The sequence below is a fragment of the Mustela putorius genome, unplaced genomic scaffold (assembly GCF_011764305.1).
Source record: "Mustela putorius furo isolate JIRA1106 unplaced genomic scaffold, ASM1176430v1.1 tig00000743_pilon_pilon_pilon, whole genome shotgun sequence".
NCBI lineage: Eukaryota > Metazoa > Chordata > Mammalia > Carnivora > Mustelidae > Mustela > Mustela putorius.
Genome location: NW_025421464.1, coordinates 5993164 through 6013146, shown reverse-complemented (window position 1 = coordinate 6013146; position 19983 = coordinate 5993164). Strand labels below are relative to the sequence as shown.

The 19983-nt window shown below is 50.3% G+C and overlaps 1 protein-coding gene across 3 annotated transcripts in view; it reads left to right on the top strand.

Annotated features, from left to right (window-relative positions):
* The window catches only part of SOGA1 (suppressor of glucose, autophagy associated 1), a 68522-nt gene that overhangs the window by 41184 nt on the left and 7355 nt on the right, over positions 1–19983 (top strand). The window contains exons 6-14 of one of the 3 annotated variants that reach the window (XM_045084171.1): positions 299–439; positions 2673–2798; positions 3762–3992; positions 7087–7191; positions 8137–8304; positions 9649–9903; positions 11485–11553; positions 13023–13093; positions 14489–15839. In XM_045084171.1, the coding sequence (XP_044940106.1) occupies positions 299–439; positions 2673–2798; positions 3762–3992; positions 7087–7191; positions 8137–8304; positions 9649–9903; positions 11485–11553; positions 13023–13093; positions 14489–15839 (2517 nt within the window). The remainder of the gene's footprint in view (positions 1–298; positions 440–2672; positions 2799–3761; positions 3993–7086; positions 7192–8136; positions 8305–9648; positions 9904–11484; positions 11554–13022; positions 13094–14488; positions 15840–19983) is intronic. The other 2 variants (XM_004746476.3, XM_045084173.1) reach the window with 2 other exon arrangements.

The following is a 19983-nucleotide window of genomic DNA, read 5'->3' as shown; positions in this document are numbered from 1 at the left end:
CCATGTGGCAGGATTGTTGAGGCTGGCTCAGAAGGTTTGTGCATAAGACATTCTCAGGACCAGGATTCTCACCTACCACTTGGCTACTTATTTATCCTTTCAACAGAGACTCGCTCGCTGAGTAGTTGTAGGCCCGAATCTCGGCTGCAGAGCTGAACCCTCTGAGGCCCCAGCCTTCAAGTGGGTGGTCAGAGCCTTTTCTAGAGCCCAGGGCCTGGGGTGGGGGCTGCGTCTCGCACCCCCTGGGCCCCTCCCCATTGTTACCTTTGGTCTCTTCCGCCTGTGCCTCTGGGTGCAGCCACCTGACTTCAGGGATCTGCCAGAATGGGAGCCCAGGATACGAGAGCCCTTCCGCAGTGGTGACTTGGACTCCAAGCCTGACCCCAGCCGGAACTTCAGGCCTTACCGAGCTGAAGACAATGATTCCTACGCCTCTGAGGTGGGCCTAGGCCTGATGGAGTGAGGGGAGGGCTGGAGGAGAGTGGCTGGGGCCTCCCAGAAGTGGGGAGATCTGTGGAGAAGCTTAGCTGGTGATGACGTGGGTTTTGAGTGTTCTGTGTGGTTCCACGCTTCCAGGCAGCAAGCTGAAAGGGAGACAAGGAGGTCTGGGTCTTGGCCTGATAAAAGGAAGCTTATAAACTCATTTGAAAGAAGGGATTTTGTTTTGCTGTACTAAATTTCACAGGGAATTTGATGGTTTATGTCATTTAACGAAACCACTCATTTCTTTAGCGAGAGGGCAGCAATCTTTATAGTCAGGCTGACTGCTTTCGTTCAAATTGCACAACTACTATATACTGGCTGTGAGATTGTAGACCAGTCCCTTGACCTCTCTGATCTCTGTTTTCTCACCTTTACAATAAAGGTGATCCCTCAGAGGGCTGTTGAAGGGATTAAATGCCTGAAAAGCCTTATTACAGCCTGATCCTGTTGGGTGAGGAAGAGGAGGATGACACATCTCAGGGCCTCAGGGGACCCACCAGTGTGGCTTTGTGGCCTTTGGCCTGTTCCCATTCTCTGGCTGCATCTTTCCGGCTTGTAACATGGGAGGATTCAAGTGGGTGGAGATTGTTGAATTTCTAGGATTCCCTCATCCTGAGCCTCCCTCCCCAGCCTTCTGAGTCTTCACCACCACTTCATAATGAACCTGGAGTAGGAAAAGGCTCCTGTGGTTGGGATGGAGTCTCCCTGAGACTCCTGAGCCATGGAGAACCTTGTGTGTGTCCCACGTTAAGAACCCTTTTCTTCTGAACATCCATGGAAGGCAATTTTGTGGTCCCAGGAAGGCCAATCTGCAAGTGCCCAGGGGGAGAAATTCCCCTGGAAGCTGATGAATCAAACTAAGTGGTCTGAGCTTCCTAGCAGCCATGGCAAAAAGGGAAAAAACAAAACATTACATGAGATACTTAGTTCTCATTTTCTGAGAAAAGGAGATAGGCCAGCTCACCTGCATGCATTTGGTTATTGTTTCAGTCAGTCACTCTTGACTGAGCAGTTACAACTTTCCAGGCTCTGTGTTAGGCACCGAGTCTAAGAAGAACTCCACAAGAATCTTTCATATAAAATAGGCATACAAGATACACCTTAAGTCAGGGTGCCTTCCATGACCAAGTTTCCATGTTATTGGCTAGATAAAAAAAAAATTTTTTTCCACAGAGGGACATCTTGCTATGTCTGGGAAGGTTTGATGTAGGAGTAGCAGATGATATTTCCTTTTTTTTTTTTTTTCCCTGCTTAACAGGATAGCATAAGAATTTCCCTCTGTTACTAGAAATACTTTAAAAATTTTTAAATTGAAGCATAACACACATAGAAAAGCACTAGTAAGTGGACAGTTAGAATGACTTTCACGAACTGAACACTCCTTTGAAATCAGCGAGCACATTAAGAAGCAAGAGCCTGACCTATCCTTAAGCCTCCCTTCGGGTCCCCATCCAGTCCTCATCCTGACTTCTCTAATAGAATAGATTAGTTTTGCCTGTTTAGCTACAATACTTATAAACACAATTTCCCCTCAAAACCTAGAGCTTTGTCTTTTTCTTAAGATTTTATTATATGGACATTATAAGCAACAAAAAACTAGAGCGAAATCCCAAAGCAGCATTGCATGAAGATATATAAAAGGAAGTCAAGATCACAAGATTGTCAGTTAACCACTGTTCACATTTAAGTGTGTGTCCCCGTGTCCTTTCTGTTTTTCTATTGGGGGTATATATCCTTTTAAATTTTTTATTAAAGTATAATATAATGATATATATGCAATTAAGGACACTATCCTTAAGTGTACGTTGAATGGACTTTTACGTATGCATAGACATGTTAGCCACACCTATTAATCCCCTAATTTATCCAAATTGTTTCTAAATGTTTGTAGTTATAAAACAATGAGACAATGAACATCTTTGCGAAGCCAACTTAGCTTTCTCAATATGTTATTTTCTTCCAATGCATTTCAAAGAGGGAAATTATCAAGGCTAAATTATAATAATAGCTAAATTTGAAGTGCACTGTTTTGCTTAATTGTCTGACAACCCTTTGAAGTAGGGCCAGCCACTGTGCCTGATTTGTACTCCAGGGACAGCTTGGACCCCACTTAACTCTCGTCCTCTGACCACAGCTCTACCCCCCACCCCACTCTCTCCCTGTGTCTGTGTCCCTCATCTCTATCCCAGATCAAGGAGCTGCAGCTGGTGCTGGCTGAGGCCCATGACAGCCTCCGGGGCCTGCAGGAGCAGCTGTCCCAGGAGCGGCAGCTTCGGAAGGAGGAAGCCGACAACTTCAACCAGAAAATGGTCCAGGTGGGTGGTGCCCAGTGCCCGCCCCCCATACTGACTCCAGCATCTCTTCCCTGAACAGAAGGCAGAAACCTTAGGGCTCCACGGGTCTTCAGAAGGCAAGAGTATTGGGAAACTTGAGTCTCCTCACCCTAGCTGTACTTGATCGTGCATCAGCTCTACTGGGCTGGAATCCTGGGCTTGTCATTGATGGCCTGTTTGACCTCAGGCCAATCCTGTCTTCTCTCTAGGCCTCAGTTTCCCACCTATGACATACGGCTCCCATCAGAGCTGAAAGCCTGTATCAGAAAGCCCAGAGGTCTGGCTGCTGATCCAGGCTGGTAGTCCTGCTAATACAAAGCATGTATTAAGCCCTTACTGTATGTCAGGGCTGTGCAGTGCTCTTTTCACACATTATGTCCTTTAGTCCTCAGGAGTTCCCCTGTGAGGTGTCCCCATTTTATAGATGGGGACACTGATGCCCAGGGAGCTGAAGTGCTTGGCCCAGGTTGCATATCCAGGGTGAGACTCTAATCCTGATCTCCGCTCTCTCAATCATGACCTTGCATTCCTTCCTCAGGATTTGCAGCTTCTCTCTCCCGGCATGCCCTTCGTGCTCGACATAGGTCATGCCTTCCTGCCCTCCTTGCTCACCCACCCGGGTTCCTCATCAGATGTGAGAGTTCCCGTGAAACTTTGGCAGCCAGCATGTGCTCATTATGTGATGTCACGATTTTTACAGTGAGGCAGAGCCGGGTTCAGATCCCACTTCCCAGTGATCCGTAACTGATCGCTGTTGCTTTTGTGAGTTTCTCTTCCCTGGAGTTTATCCCAGTAGAATGAGCTGACGCTGGTAGAGCCTCTGGCAGGGATCACCAACAGGCACCTCCCAAACTTTCCTCTCTGTCTTTATCTGAGGCCCGGAATGGGAAAGGGGGAGTGCTGGGAAGACCGCTGAGGGTGCTCACGCTCCTGTCCCCCTCCCAGCTGAAGGAGGACCAGCAGAGGGCGCTCCTGAGGCGGGAGTTTGAGCTGCAGAGTCTGAGCCTCCAGCGGAGGCTGGAGCAGAAATTCTGGAGCCAGGAGAAGAACATGCTGGTGCAGGAGTCCCAGCAGTTCAAGCACAACTTCCTGCTGCTCTTCATGAAGCTCAGGTGGTTCCTCAAGCGTTGGCGGCAGGGCAAAATTTTGCCCAACGAGGGGGATGACTTCCTTGAGGTATGGTTCCCCTGGGGCTGGGACTAGGGCAGGGCTAGGGTGGGGAAGATGGGAGTAGACACCCAGGTGGCATTGACAGTCCTGAGGCTCATCCCCAAGCCGTCAGCTTTCAGGCTTCCATCCCTGCATTCATTCACTCGTTCAGCTTTTTGAGAACTAACTCTTTACCAGACGCTGTGGCTAGAGATACTGTGATGGAGACAGACGTGGTCCCTCCCCAAAGAGAGCTGATCGGTCTTTAACACCTCACTAAAACTTCATTTCCCTTTGCAATGAACCTCAGAGTCCTCAGCAGGCAACAGTAACTGGGTAAATTCAATAATCTAGTTTTGTTACTATGCCATTATGGGTCCATATAGTACATATTATTTTTTACTACTTTAAGGGATACGTTGTATAGAGTAAAGTGCACACATCTTAAGTGTACAGCTGATGAAGTTTTGTCATGTACATCTGTACATGATGCGTAACGACTAAGCCACCCAGGCCGCCTGATAAAATCTTTAAAAAAAAAGAGAGAGATATAAACATAATCAGGGCACCTGGGTGGCTCAGTGGGTTAAGTGTCTGCCTTCAACTCAGGTCATGATCTCGGGGTCCTGGGATTGAGCCCCATGTCAGGCTCCCTGCTCTGTGAGAAGTGAGCTTGTCCCTCTCCCTCTGCCCCTCCCCGCCCCACTCATGCTTGCTCCCTTTGTCTTAAATAAATAAATAAAATCTTTGAAAAAAGATGTAAGCATAACCACATACATTGGTAAAAAAGATACATGCACGTGTATAAATATGATATAAACACATACATGTAACTATAAACGATGTAAATTCATACTCACAAATATCTGTCCACACTTGCAGAATTTTACATGTGAAATGATAACTATATGTGTGAATGATTAAAAAAAAATGCTCAGGCATGGAGTATGGTATTCTAGGTACTGTTTTAAGTACTTTAGGTGAATGATTGCATTTCATCTTTACAGATATGCTAAGATATGTAGATAATTATTGTTCCCATTCTGCTGCAGATAAAGATCTTTGATTCCTTGCCTCAGTTCTGAAATCCAGAAGTTCTGAGAGAGCTGTGTTTGGTTGTATCTAAACTCAATTGGAAAAGATTGGCCTGATGTTCATTTGGCAGTAAAACCTTTATTTATCCCATTTCCTGTTAATATTCATGTGTTTGTAGGGAAACATGAGTGTGCTTGAGCCTAGAGTGTTACACCAGGCCCTGCTGGGGCAGTGATACCCTCTATAGTGTGGGAACCACATTGTCTTTCTAAATCCCCATGCATTTGGAATTCTCAGCACACCTGGCCCCGAGGATTTTGGAGAAAGAATCAAGCCCCTGTGTCTACAGACAACCATAGTCTGTATGTTTAGATACTCAGGACCAGGGACAGAATTGGGGTGTTTATTCAGGCAGGCCCTGCCCTTCTCCCCCACCATCCTCGGAGTACTTCCCAGTCTCAGTGTCTGCGCTGATATTAGAAACCCTTCTTCATTTGGTTTCTAGGACATCAAACTCTCTTGGGTTTCCTTCCACCTCACTGGTGCTCTTTCTTGATCTCCTTGGCTGGATCCTCCTTTTCTCCTTGCCCTCTCTTAACGTCAGAGTCCCCAAGGCTCAGCCCTTGGGCCACGTCTCTCCCTTACCGCCACCTGCCCCCTTGGGGAGCTTGTCCAGGTACATGGCTTAAATGGCCTTCCTTGCATGTTGTGACTCTATCCAGAATCTATCTAGAGTCTGACCCAGCTGCTCTGCCCTCCCTCCCGGCTGAGCCACCGTCACTTCTTGCCTGGATTTTCACTGTAGCCTCTTACATGGTCTCCCCGCTCTGCACCCTTCTGCCAAGCACCTTGCATTCAGAAGGGTACGAGGAGCTACCCCAGGCGGCATGTACTGCATGTGGATGGCATACCCTGGAGTTTTGTGTTGGGGGTTCTGTTGCTGACCATTAAGCTCGGCAGCTGTGGCAATACTGAGAAACCACAAATAAGGTGGGCGTCCCTCCTCAGCTCACAGTCCTCTGGCTCCCATTTTACCCAGAGCCGAAGCTGAAGTTCCTAGAAGTCCCAGGTGTGGGCGACCAGCCTTGTTCCCCATACCTGTCTCACTTTCTCCGTGGCTCTCCTGCTTCCCTCACGAAGACATGTTCCCACCTCAGGACCTTTGCATCTGCTGTGCCCTTTCCCTGGAATTCTCAACCTGCAGGTGTTCACATGGCTCATTCTCTCTTAGCTCTTTCAGGACTTTGCCCGAATACTAGTGTCTCTCTGAGGCCCTCCTTGACCACCCACATGCAGCACCCCCCACCCCCAGCTCCTTGGCTTGCTCTTGTGCCCCGTGGAGCTTCGCTGTGTGACATTCCAGACAGTAAATCCCATTTCATACATTGCACTTATATGTTAGCTTCCTTGCTACTGGAATGGAAGCTAAAGGGGATAATGGTTTTTGTCCATCTTGCTCACTGGTGTATCCCCAGCTCTGAACACAGGGTCTGGTGCACGGTAGGTTTTCAATAACTCTTTGTTGAGCGAATGATGAATGAGGTGCCCCAGTCAGAAGTTAGCTTCCTTCTGCTTCATTCCCACCCTGAACTAGTACCCTGTCTTCCTTGGCTGGCTCTGGACTTCTCTGCAGAATCCATCAGCAGCAAACCCCCTCCCAGGAAGGTTCCTTTCGTCCACTCAAACCTTTGGTTGCCATTTCTTTAATTATGGGGGTGCCCATGGCCCTTTTAGTCCACCCGAAGGGCCTACCTGTTGACCCAGCCTGGCAACATGGTTATTTCTGAGGATGCCTCATGGCTCTTGGGGCAGTAGAGTTGGTATGGGAGGACAGAGGGGCCTGCCTTTCCAGCTGTGCTCCTAGGCCTTGAAGGTGCCCAGGAGCCAAAGTGAAAATCTGGGGAAATCAGTGTCCAACTAGAGTGCCTTTGGTCCACCCTGGACCATAAACCCCATTCTTTCTTCCTGCCTGGCTGTGTTGTACCCTTTCCATCTGGGCCACTAGCCTGAATCCCCTCTCCTGATGGTCAGACTCTCAGGCACGACACCCTTTCAGCCCCTGTTGAATGTGGCTTTTTAAAAACAGGTAAATAGCATGAAGGAGCTGTACCTGCTCATGGAAGAAGAGGAATTAAACGCCCAGCATTCTGATAACAAGACCTGCGCAGGGGATAGCTGGACCCAAAACACGGTGCGTTCCCAGCCCAGTCCCAGTCCTGTCCTGCCCATGCTTCCTTTGTCTGTTTAACGATCGCTTCCTGCCTCCTTCCCTGACCTGTCTTGCATGGGGCACTGGAGCTGCGGAGGGCCATCACCTGGTTACTGGCCCCAGATACTTAGTGCTGTGGGGTTCAGAAGTCATCCAGGGCAGTGGACTGGGCGGTCACATGCAGGAGAGCTGTTAATTCTCTCCAGAGTGTAGGGGACAGTGTCACAGAGAAAGGGTAATAAGTGGTGGGTTTCGAAGGAGGAGCTTGCATACTAGAGAGTGGGGAAAAGGCCCTTTTGGACCTAGAGAGCTCTGAGTACTGAGGTGTGGCAGTGTATTCTGGGATTGGCTGTGGCTTGGGATGCCTAGAGTAGGGGTAGGGACATCCAGTTGGGGTCATGTGAAGAGAGGCCTTGTGGTCTGGAGTCAGGAACCCTCAAATCAAGCCATGGGGCAGAGAGAGTGATAGAGTCGGGCCGCCAGGGTCATACACAGTGAACTTGGGTAGGTGGGAGACAGGTCATGGGCCCAGGAGAGAGGATGGGGACTGAGTCAGGCAGTCAGGGAGCTGCATAGTTGGGATTCCCCATGTGGCCCACGGTGGGTCAGAGGCACATCTTGGGCAAGGATAAAGACCTGGGGCCTAGAGTCTGTAGAAGCTTGAAGAAGCCGGAGTCCATCACACATTTAGGCTGAATAATAATTGCTGTGACCTCAGAGTTTCTTTGTTCATGTGAGGCTGGGGCACATATCAACCTAGGAGGTGCCCAGGCCTGGGCTCGGCTGGGTGAGATGGCCTGGGGAGGCCCTGGGGTTTGCTTGAGACTGGGCAGAGTCCCAGGCTGAACTCTGAGTGAATGTTCCCAGCCCAGGCTCCACTTCCCACCCCTCTGAAGCTCCTGACCCAGGCCTTACCCCTTTCTGCAGCCCAATGAGTATATCAAGACACTGGCCGACATGAAGGTGACGCTGAAGGAGCTGTGCTGGCTGCTGCGGGATGAACGCCGTGGTCTGACTGAGCTCCAGCAGCAGTTTGCCAAGGCCAAGGCCACCTGGGAGACAGAGCGGGCAGAGTTGAAGAGCCATACTGCTCAGGTGAGTCCCCTACCTGTCAGAAACATGACCCTCTTTGCTCCTCCCTCTTCTAAGCCCCCATAGCTGTCAGACCTGGGAACACGATGCTCAAGCTGTGCTCCTAAGAAGCATAGGAACCCCTTCACTTCCTCTTGAGACCCAGAGAGGGCAAGAGACTTAACCTTGAAGCACACAGCAATGGTCCCAGAAACCCTGGGGACTGAGAGTCAGGGGTCCAAGGAAGGAATGTAAGGGACTGACAAATGGGCACGGGACATCATTGGCTCATCTGCTGTACCATGGGTTCCCAGGTGAGGCCAGGTGCTTTAATACCTGTCTGTATCTGGTGATGTCCTCACAGCCCAGTGTGACCACGGGAACCTTAACAAGGAGCCCTGGAGGTGTGTGGTCTCTGCTGTGTGCGCAGAGGCAAGTTGCTGCCCTCCTCTGGTCTAAAAAGTGAGAGGGTGGGTTTCCTCCCATTCAGAGAGGATGCCCTGACCATCACCAGCAACCCCCCTGCCTCAGCTCTTCAGGTCCCAGCTTCCCCCAAGCCTGTAACAAAACCAGCATGGAAGGGTTAAGTTTCTTTCCCAAGGTCACCCAGCTAGTAAGTAGCAGACCTGACTTTTGCTCCCCAAACCTCTGCCCCTGCTGGCTTCTCATTACCATGATCCCAGCCTTCTTCCCAGTGCTTACAACCTTCTGGCTTCCCCATGTCACCCTCTTTTCCTCTGAATGTTCCTGCTGCTCCCCAAACCCCGTCATTCCAGGTGCCCCCCCCCGCCCACTGGGAAGCTGACTGGCCCCTGTGGGGGTTCATGGACCACAGCCTGCGGGATCTGGGGTACACGGATGCTTGAGGCTGCATGTTTACCTCCTCCCACCAGGCCGTCACACTGGACTGATTCCTGCACACATTCATTGTGTGACTGTGGGTGCATGCCCCCCCCCCAACTGTAAACCCAAACCACTTGTGAGAGTTGATGAAATACGAGAAGCAATAACTAGGAAAGCCTTCCATTTTGTAGCTCTGTGACCTGGGACAAATAACTTAACCTCTTCGAGCCCCTTTCTCCTCGGCAAGGTGTCGTAAAAGGTAGTTGACTTGCTGAGATTTCACGAGGATGCTTGAGAAGCTCTTAGTGTGTGGAAAGAGCTCCTTGTGAGCCCTGATTGTGAGGAGGGCTTAGTTTTGCTTGGGGTAGTCCTAACCAGTGAGGGGCCTTCTGAGCAAGAGCGTGCCCCCCCCCCCGCCACCGCCCCCTGCTGGTGCCTGAGAGGGAAGGAAGGTGGCCGGATCTGGGGCAGAGGGGAAGGGTCTCCTGGTCCCAGCCACCCAGTTTGCTTTTCCTTCTGCTGCAGATGGAGCTGAAGGCTGGCAAGGGGGCTGGGGAGCGGCCGGGGCCGGACTGGAAGGCCGCCCTCCAGAGGGAGCGTGAGGAGCAGCAGCACCTGCTGGCCGAGTCCTACAGCGCCGTCATGGAGCTCACACGGCAGCTGCAGATCAGCGAGCGCAACTGGAGCCAGGAGAAGCTGCAGCTGGTGGAGCGGCTGCAGGGTGAGAAGCAGCAGGTGGAGCAGCAGGTCAAGGAGCTGCAGAACCGCCTGAGCCAGGTGAGGCCTGCTGCAGCCGCCATGGGGCTCCCTATGGGGGAGAGGTCTGGGGCTGGGCTCTCCTTCAGTTATAGCTGGATCCAGGCGCTCAGAGAATGCATGAGGTGCTAAGTCCATCTCTCTGTCAGTCTCTCAGGCTTGCTTTCCTCTCTGCTTTATTCATAAGCAAGCTGTCCTCAGATAGAGTTGCTGTTTTGTGCTTGAATCTTGCTGGCTTACCAAAGGCAACAGAAAGAGTTTCCCTTTTCCACAAGGCTGATTGGCCAGTTGTAAGTCATGTGTCTACCCCTAGAGCCTACCAAACCCTGAAAATTTGGGAAAATTAGAGTCCTCTGGCCAAAAGAGGGCACATGGGAAAAAAACCATCGTGGACTGTTACACCCTACCACAGTTCGCATCGTGTACCCAGCAGCCGCTTACCAAGCTGCTTTGTGCACTCTTTATTTTATTTTAATTAACATATAATGTATTATTTGCCCTAGGAGTACATGTTTGTGTATCATCAGTCTTACACATTTCACAGCACTCACCATAGCACATACCCTCCCCAATGTCCATAACCCAGCCACCCTCTCCCTCACCCTCTTCAAGAACCCTCAGTTTGTTTCGTGAGATTAAGAGTCTCTTATGCTTGGTCTCCCTCTCGATTCCATCTTGTTTCATTTTTTCCCTCCCTACCCCCCACGATCCCCCCGCCCTGCCTCTCAAATTCCTGTCAGAGAGATCATATGAGAATTGCCTTTCTCTGATTGACTTATTTCGCTTAGCATAATACCCTCTAGTTTCAGCCACGTCATTGCAAATGGCAAGATTTTGTGCTTTTTGATGGCTGCATAGTATTCCTGTGTGTGTGTGTGTGTGTGTGTGTGTGTGTAGACCACATCTTTTTTATCTGTTCATCTGTTGATGGACATTTAGGTTCTTTCCATAGTTTGGCTCTTGCACCACTCTTTATGTTGACTCTTTTCCTTGGTTTTACTTTTTCTTTTAATTACATAAATCAGGACTTTATCTTTATATAAGACCCAGATAGTGCAAAAGCATACTCCAGCCCATTCCTTCCCTTTCTTGCCACTTAAATTTATATTCACAGAGATCGTTTTGATGTTTTATCGATAACGTAATCATAAGATACATATCGTTTATACTTACTCGCCTCTTGCATAGAGAGCTGTTCAGGGCAGATTATAGAGGCCGGCCTCATTCCTAGTGATGGAGTCCCCACCCTGCTTGTTCAGCTGTGGCTTCTCTGACCTAGCCAGCCCAGGAACTGCAGTAGTGACAGCGGTAGTGACAGTGCAGTAGTGAAGTAGCCCAGTAGTGACAGCGGGTACTGGAGCAGATGGGAGGGCATCCATAAGGATGCCTGTAAGTGATTGCTTTCATGGTCATGTTTCCAAATGGCTCCAGATCCATCTTTTGGTGGCTCGGAGCTACTGCCTGCTGGGAAGATGGTTCCTCGTCCATAACTGGGTCATCCAGGCTACAAGCAGGCTACGAGCATAGCCTAGGGACTGGCCCTGCATAGAGCAAGGCCCCATTCGCCAGCCATGCCTGCCACTGACCCTCCTCTTTACCCTTGCCCAGAAGGCCGCTGAACCCTGGATCCTGAAGCACTCAGATTTGGAGAAGCAGGACAACAGCTGGAAAGAGGTAAGCAGGGTAGCAGGCCCTCCATGTTCTCTTGGCTCCTGGCCACACTGCCAGGTCCCTCACTTGGGGCGATGTGACAGGGAGGAAGCTAACTCTGCCCCCCACCCAGGTCACCTCCTTACATTCTGGGCTCCTCAGTTCTGGGATCTCTACCCCATCGTTCCAGCCGATGGCTGGGGACTTGCGGGGAGCCCTCTGTCAGCTCTGTCCCCCCATGCCTGGGGTAGAGACCAGCTGTCTCTGTCTCCTTGGCCAGGTGCTTGCTCTCTCTTGGTTTCAGCTGTGCCTTTCTAAAAAGCCAGGCCTCTGAATAGCTGTGTGGTCTTGAGGGAGTCACTCTCCCTCTCTGGGCTCCAGTGGCTTCCGTGGTAAAATGAGAATCACATTCTCTTTTAGAACACCCTCTCTGTGGAGACTGGTTAGGTCACTTTGGTGAAATTTGCTCCTAAGCTTCGGGGGCCTTATCCATTACAGTAACATTCTCAGTAACCAAACAGTGACCATAGCGGCTCTTTGCTCAGAACAGCCCGAGGGAGTTAGGAGATTTGGTTGCAAGCCACAAACACTAACTGTGGGGAACTGAGGCATGAGAGGATTTAATGGGGGCTCAAGAGGGCTGCTGGTGCAGGTTCGGAAAAACAGGTGCAAGTCCCAGGGGACCTGCTCTGGAACTAGGGGGAAGATAAGCCCTGAGCAGGAATCTTGAGGTCACTGCTTTCACCACCAACTGAACTGTGGCCACTGGCTGCTTTCTTGATGCCACCACATTCAGAAAAACTTCTTTCTTTTTTTTTTTTAAAAGATTTTATTTATTTATTTGACAGAGAAGAGATCACAAGTAGGCAGAGAGGCAGGCAGAGAGAGAGAGAGGAGGAAGCAGGCTCCCCGCTGAGCAGAGATCCTGATGCGGGACTCGATCCCAGGACCCTGAGATCATGACCTGAGCCGAAGGCAGCGGCTTAACCCACTGAGCCACCCAGGCGCCCCACATTCAGAAAAACTTTTAAAAATACTCTTTCCAGGGTGCCTGGGTGGCTCAGTCATTAAGCATCTGCCTTCGGCTCCAGTCGTGATCCCAGGGTCCTGGGATCAGCCCCACCTTGGGCTCCCTGCTCTGCTTCTCCTTCTCCTACTCACCCTGTTAATAGTTCCTCTCTCACCATCTCTCTCTCTCTCTCTCTCTCTCTTTCTCTGTGTCAAATAAATAAATAAATAATAAAAAGCCTCTTTCCTTGGGGTTTTCTCTTGGAGCTCTGATTGGCCAAGCTTGGATCACATACCTGTGGAGGGAGTGTTAGACACTATTGCCAGAAACTGACCAGGAGGCTTTCCAGATTGGTGCTGACATCACTCCTGTTCTATAAGAGGAGACTCGGGCATGGCATCCCAGGTCGTCTTGCACTGACTTCTTGTCCCCTTCCCTTGGTGCACTGGTGGCCAGAACTCATGCTTCCTCTCTTCCTTGACAGACACAGAACGAGAAGATGCTGGACAAGGAGGCAGTTTCTGAAGCTGACCTTGGGGGCACTGCCTTAAAAAGGTGCTGGCATCCCCTCCCCCTGCCCTGCCCTGCAGCCCCTCCCCTGCCCTGTCCTTCAGACGCCTCTCCCTGCTCCACCCCTTTGCTTATCTTTTTTCCCTCCGCCCCTGTGCGCCCCCCCCCCGCCCCGTTCCCCCTGGCCTCCCCCATGCCTACCGTGACTTCTCAGCAGAGCTGGGAACCCTGGGATGTGGTTTCTGTAGAACCAAAGCCACTCAGGAGCCAGGAAGCTAGGGAGAATGAGAATTCCAGCCCTTGATTTTTCTTGTTTGTTTGATAGTGGACGTGCATGAAAACCCGGGGCTGCATATATCCTAGCTTTGAAAGGAACTGTTCATCTCCTCTTATGGTTCCTTCTCCCCATAACTGGTGTTAGGGGAATCAGGCTGGGCTTCCATTCTGGGATTACTGTGCAGCTTTCTCTGAGCCTGGCCCTGTGCTATGGCCATGGAGACCCTGAGACTGTTGGGGACATGTCTGCACTCTTAGGAAACCCATGAATAGGACAAGGGCAACAGAATCCCATCAGAGCTGTCAGAGCAACTTCATGCCAGGCGGTCTGGGGTAGGAGGGTAGGTTCTGGAGTCAGAGGGCGGGGTATGAACTCCCATTCTGCCATTTTCTAGAGTAGTGTGACATTGGCTGATATTTGCCATCTGTCTCTAGTGGGGATAATAGGAGCTGTCTGCTAGAGTTCCTAGAGGGCCAAATGGTCTGGCCTCTGAGATGCACTTAGGTCTGCCTGGCACTTCCAGTCATCAGTCCATGTGCCATATCTGTGCTAGACATGGTGACATCTTATTTGGGTTCCTCAAAACCATACATAGGATTCGAGAACTTGTCTCAAAGATCTTGAAACAAGGATCTGAGCACAAATGGTTTATTTGGGAAGGGATTTGGGAAACACTGGAAGTGACACGGGGAAGGGAAGGCAGCCAGCAAAGGGGGGTGTTGTCCTCCTGTGGACAACCAAAGCTCCGTTTCGCCGAGGAACGCTGGGGGCCAGAGCAGAACGGGCAACGCAGAGTTCTCCCACCCACGGATCAAGGAGACCTGGTCCTGAGCCACGAGATCCGCCCAGTCTTGAGGGCTGTGTCTAGGGGCCAGACCCTGTGATGTTTGTAGCTTCTTCTGCGTGGAGGCCAAGTGTGCCCTTGCAGGCATAGAAAAGCCTTTGGCGGAGAGTAGCAGGTGTTCACAGTGTTAGGTGTTGGGTACATGGTGGCAGGTGCCGTGGTGGCGTAGGGCTGGGCACCAGCAGTCTTCCACGAGAGGTAAGCCAGACGGTCACGGCCCTAGCCATCGTGGAGTGCGGGTACCAGGGAGGAAGAGCAAAGCGTCTGCTTGTCTGTTTTCTCCCATTAACGCTGCTCTTTTCTCCTCTGCTCCTCCCAGGACCAAATCTGTTTCCTCCATGTCTGAATTTGAAAGTTTGCTTGACTGTTCCCCCTACCTTGCGGGGGACGCAACCCGGGGTAAGAAGCTACCCAACAACCCTGCCTTTGCCTTTGTGGGCCCCCAGCCTGTGGACCCAGAGAAGGAGGGCCAAGAGCAGCCAGGGCTCTCGCCACGGGACTGCAACCGCCTGGGCCCCCTGAGCTGCCAGGAGCCCGCGGGGAGGCAGATGCAGCGCAGCTACACGGCTCCCGACAAGACAGGCATCCGCGTGTACTACAGCCCCCCAGTGGCCCGGCGCCTGGGCGTCCCTGTGGTCCACGACAGGGAGGGCAAGATCATCATCGAGCCCGGCTTCCTTTTCACCACTGCCAAGCCCAAAGAGTCAGCTGAGGCTGACGGGCTGGCCGAGAGCTCCTACAGCCGCTGGCTCTGCAATTTCTCCCGGCAGCGCTTAGACGCAGGCTCGGGGGGCAGCCCTGCGGCGCCGGGCCCCAGCTTCCCAGCCGCCCTGCACGACTTTGAGATGTCTGGCAACATGAGCGACGACATGAAGGAGATCACCAACTGTGTGCGCCAGGCCATGCGCTCGGGCTCCCTGGAGAGGAAGGTCAAGAGCACGTCCAGCCAGACGGTGGGCCTGGCCAGCGTGGGCACGCAGACCATCCGCACAGTCAGCGTGGGCCTGCAGACCGACCCCCCCCGCAGCAGTCTCCATGGCAAGAGCTGGTCACCCCGCAGCTCCTCGCTGGTGTCTGTGCGCAGCAAGCAGATCTCCTCCTCCCTGGACAAGGTGCACTCGCGCATCGAGCGGCCGTGCTGCTCCCCCAAGTATGGCTCACCGAAGCTCCAGAGGCGCTCCGTGTCCAAGCTCGACAGCGCCAAGGACCGCAGCCTCTGGAACCTGCACCAGGGCAAGCAGAATGGCTCGGCCTGGGCCCGCTCCACCACTACACGGGATAGCCCCGTGTTGAGGAACATCAACGATGGGCTGTCCAGCCTCTTCAGTGTGGTGGAGCACTCGGGAAGCACAGAGTCTGTCTGGAAACTGGGCATGTCTGAAGCCCGGGCCAAGCCTGAACCTCCAAAGTACGGCATCGTGCAGGAGTTCTTCCGCAACGTGTGTGGCCGGGCCCCAAGCCCCACGTCTGCAGCCGGGGAGGAGAGCACCAAGAAGCCAGAGCCTCTCTCCCCAGCCAGCTACCATCAGGCGGAGGGCATGGCCAGGATCCTGAACAAGAAGACAGCCAAGTCGGGCGGCAGTGAGGAGGCCAGACTCTCAGTGCTCCCCCAGGTGGGGAAAGATGGTGTCCCCCGGGACGGAGATGGAGCCACAGCCCTTCCTAATGAGGTAGGTGGGTGGGGGTCTACTCTTTTTCTTGGGAGCAGGGAGGTTGACTTAGAAGGTCCAAAGTCTCTTGGTTTTCAAACTCAGGAATATGGTTGTATGTTTCATAAAGTCCTTTTGCTGGTCTGGAAAGAGGAGTTGGTGGTGGACGGTGGGGCGCCTGGCTGGCTCAGTCAGTAGAACATGTGACTCTTTTTTTTTTAAAGATTTTATTTATTTATTTGACAGAGAGAAATCACAAGTAGACAGAGAGGCAGGCAGAGAGAGGAAGGGAAGCAGGCTCCCTGCTGAGCAGAGAGCCCGATGTGGGACTCGATCCCAGGACCCTGAGATCATGTCCTGAGCCGAAGGCAGCGGCTTAACCCACTGAGCCACCCAGGCGCCCCAGAACATGTGACTCTTGATCTCACAGTTGTGAGTCCAAGCTCCATGCTGGGTGTAGAGCCCACTTATAAATGAATGAATAAATGGATGGATGGATGGATGGATGGGTGGGTGGATGGAAGGAAGGAATGCAGGTTAGAAGGCCCCAGCCTGGAACAACAGACCTGATGGACACACGGTCTGAAAAGCAAGAGACGAGTGAGCAAGGCTTCACTAGCATCCACTCCAGGGAACACTTAACTGCTCTCCTGCATCAGTGTGCTGGGGCCAGCTGATCTGGTCCATGAGAGGTCATTGTGTGCATCTCTGTGTTCAGTAAAACACCTTGGCACCTTGAGACTGGCCATAGTTGGGAGGACTTACACCATGGAAATTGACAAATACTCCAGATCTGGGCTTTTCCCCTCACTCCTGGAAAATTAGTTATTAAACATTTTCTAGCATACCCCTGCCCAGCCCCCTAAGACTCCATGCTTAAGCGCTTTCATTTTCTCTGAGAATCTTTTGCTGCACATCCCACTCCTGATAACGATTTCAGATTTGGTTCAGGATTATTTGCATCGTAGTCAAAGAATGCGTATAAGTTAGTTTTCCAGAAAGGGAAATGGTGAGATAGCGTATGGATCCCAAGCACAAGGACCCAAAGTCCTCAGCACCTTCTCTGTCTCTCCTCTCCCTCGAGCTTTGTTTTCTCTGATGTCCGCTTTCTTCCTCTGTCCCTCTGCTGCATTTACATGTGTGGTCCAAGCTTTGCTTTTTATAACATCTTCTAGTTCAAGCCCCTGAGACTGATTCAGATCCCTCCATCCCAATTCCACATTCCTAGAAGAAAGAAGAAACTGTGATTGGTTTAACTTGGGTCCAGTGTACCCCCGTGGTCTAATTAGCTGTGGTCAGGGGTGGTATCATGGGGCCTCCGGTGCACTCGGTGAAGGTCGCAGGTGGGGGTGCAGAGAGGTGGTATGGGCTAGGCCTGGCCCATTTGTATGTATTGTATGTTTAGGTGGTTTCTAGGTTTTCCCTACTATACATAATGCTGTGGTGGACATCTTGGTACAAAAACATTTGTCCACATTTTGGATTATTTCCTTATGTTTACGTTGCAGCAATGGGATTATAGAATAAAAGAATATTAAAAAAAATTTTTTTTTAAGATTTTATTTATTTACTTGTCAGAGAGGTAGAGAGAGTAGAGGCAGGCAGAGGCAGAGGGAGAAGCAGGCTCCCTGTAGAACAAGAAGCCCGACGTGGGACTCGATCCCCAGGACGCTGGAATCATGACCTGAGCCGAAGGCAGCTGCTTAACCGACTAAGCTACCCAGGCGCCCAAAAATATAAAAATTTTAAAGGCATTTGATAAATGTTGCCAAATTGTTTTTTTTTTAAAGATTAAAACATTTTTTTTATTAGCTTCAGTGGTAGAATTTAGTCTTTTCGTCAGTTGTATACAACACCCAGTGTTCGTTACATCATGTGTCCTCTTTATTTTATTTTATTTTTTTTTAAAGATTTTATTTATTTATTTGACAGAAATCACAAGTAGATGGAGAGGCAGGCAGAGAGACAGAGAGGGAAGCAGGCTCCCCGCTGAGCAGAGAGCCCGATGAGGGACTCGATCCCAGGTCCCTGAGATCATGACCTGAGCCGAAGGCAGCGGCTCAACCCACTGAGCCACCCAGGCGCCCCATGTGTCCTCTTTAATGCCTATCACCCAGTTACCCCATCTCCCACCCTCCTCCCCTCCAGCACCCCTCAGTTTGTTCCTAGAGTTCAGTGTCCCTTATGGTTTGCCTACCTCTTGATCTTCATCTATACACACATATGTACACACACACACACACACCCTGTTGGTTCTGTTTCTTTAGAGAACCCTAATACAGTGGGTGTATTTAGTCTGTGAGAATTCAATAAGGCATATTTTTATCATATGTTCAGTATGTACATTAAACTGAAAAAAATTTTAAGTATGGAGAATAGAGAAATAAAACATTAACTACAGGGGCGCCTGGGTGGCTTAGTCGGTTAAGTATCTGCCTTTGGTTCAGGTTGGATCCTGGGGTCCTGGGATCAAACCCCATGTCAGACACCCAATAAGCAGGGAGCCTCTTCCTCCCTCTCCCTCTGCCCTTCCCCCTTGCCTGTGCCCTCTTTTGTGCATACTGTCTCTCTCTTTCAGTCAAATAAATAAATATCTTTAAAAAACACACACACACACACACAAAACCACTAATCACATACTAGTAGAGGCTGTAGAAATTGGGCACACTCTTTTGAAAGACAGTTTGGTGGGGGTACCTGGCTGGCTCAGTCAGTGGAGCATAGAACTTTTGATCTCAGGGGTGAGCTCAAGCCCCATGGCTATACTTAAAAAAATTTTTTTAAACCAATAGGCTGTATGTATGTATGTGTGTCTGTGCGTCTTTGTGTCTGTGTACGGGTGTATATAGAGAAAGACAGATTTATTATAAGGAAGTGGTTCCCACAATTATGGAGATTGACATGTCCTAAGATTACAGAGTAAGGTAGAGCAAGCTGGAGACTCAGGAGAGCTGATGCTTTATTCTAGTCTGAGCTCAAAAACCTGAGAACCAGGAGAGCCAGTGATGTTATTCCAGTACAGCACATGTAGCTAATGTAGTTCCAGTCCTAAGGCCACCAGGCAGGAAGAATTCTTTCTTATTCTGGGGGAGTCCGCCCTTTTGTTCTATCCAGACCTTTGATGATTAGATGAGGCCCACCCACATTAGAGAAGGCAATCTGCTCCAAAAGCAACCGCACAGAAGCTCTCAGGGTAATATGTGACTAGATATGTGGGCACCCTGTGGCCCAGTCAAGTTGACACATAAAATTAACCATCACATCCATGGGACCATATGTACATCAAGAGACAAAGGTACAAGCTGGCTGTATTTTGAATATTGATTTTATTTTATTTTTATTTTTATTTATTTATTTTAAGATTTTTTATGTATTTATTTGACACAGAAAGAGATCACAAGTAGGCAGAGAGGCAAGCAGAGAAAGAGGAGGAAGCAGGCTCCCTGCTGAGCAGAGAGCCCGATGTGGGGCTCGATCCCAGGACCCTGAGATTATGACCCCGAGCCGAAGGTAGAGGCTTCACCTACTGCGCCATCTAGGTGCCCCTTGAATATTGATTTTAAAGTTGAGCCAAGTATTTTTCAGTAGGTAAAATGTGCATGTTACCCATTGACCTGGTAGTTCTTCTAAGAGTGTAGCCTATGGAAATATTCACAGAGGTGGGAGAATATCCTTGTATAAATAAATAAATGTATGGCGTTATTGGTAAAAATTGCTAATATTGGGAAACCTGGGTGGCTCAGTCATTAAGCATCTGCCTTTGGCTCAGGTCATGATCCCAGGGTCCTGGGATTGAGTCCTGCATCAGGCTCCTTGCTTAGTAGGGAGCCTGCTTCTCCCTCTGCCTGCTGTACCTGGTAGTGCTCCCTCTTTCTATCTTTCTGACAAATAAAGAAATAAAAGTTAAAAAAAAAAAGAAAGAAAGAAAAATTGCTAACATTTATTAATACTTCATAGGCACTATGCCAAATGCTTTGCATATTATATTTGATTTGATCCTCACAACAATTTTGAGAAAGGTATCATGTCCTTCATCTTAGAAGGAAATCAAAGTTCAGAGAGGTTAAGCAACTTACACAAGGGAGTGACAGGGCTGGGATTTGAACCAAGCAATCTAGTTCTATAGCAGCACTTCTAACCATTACTGCTGGTTTGTTGATAATAG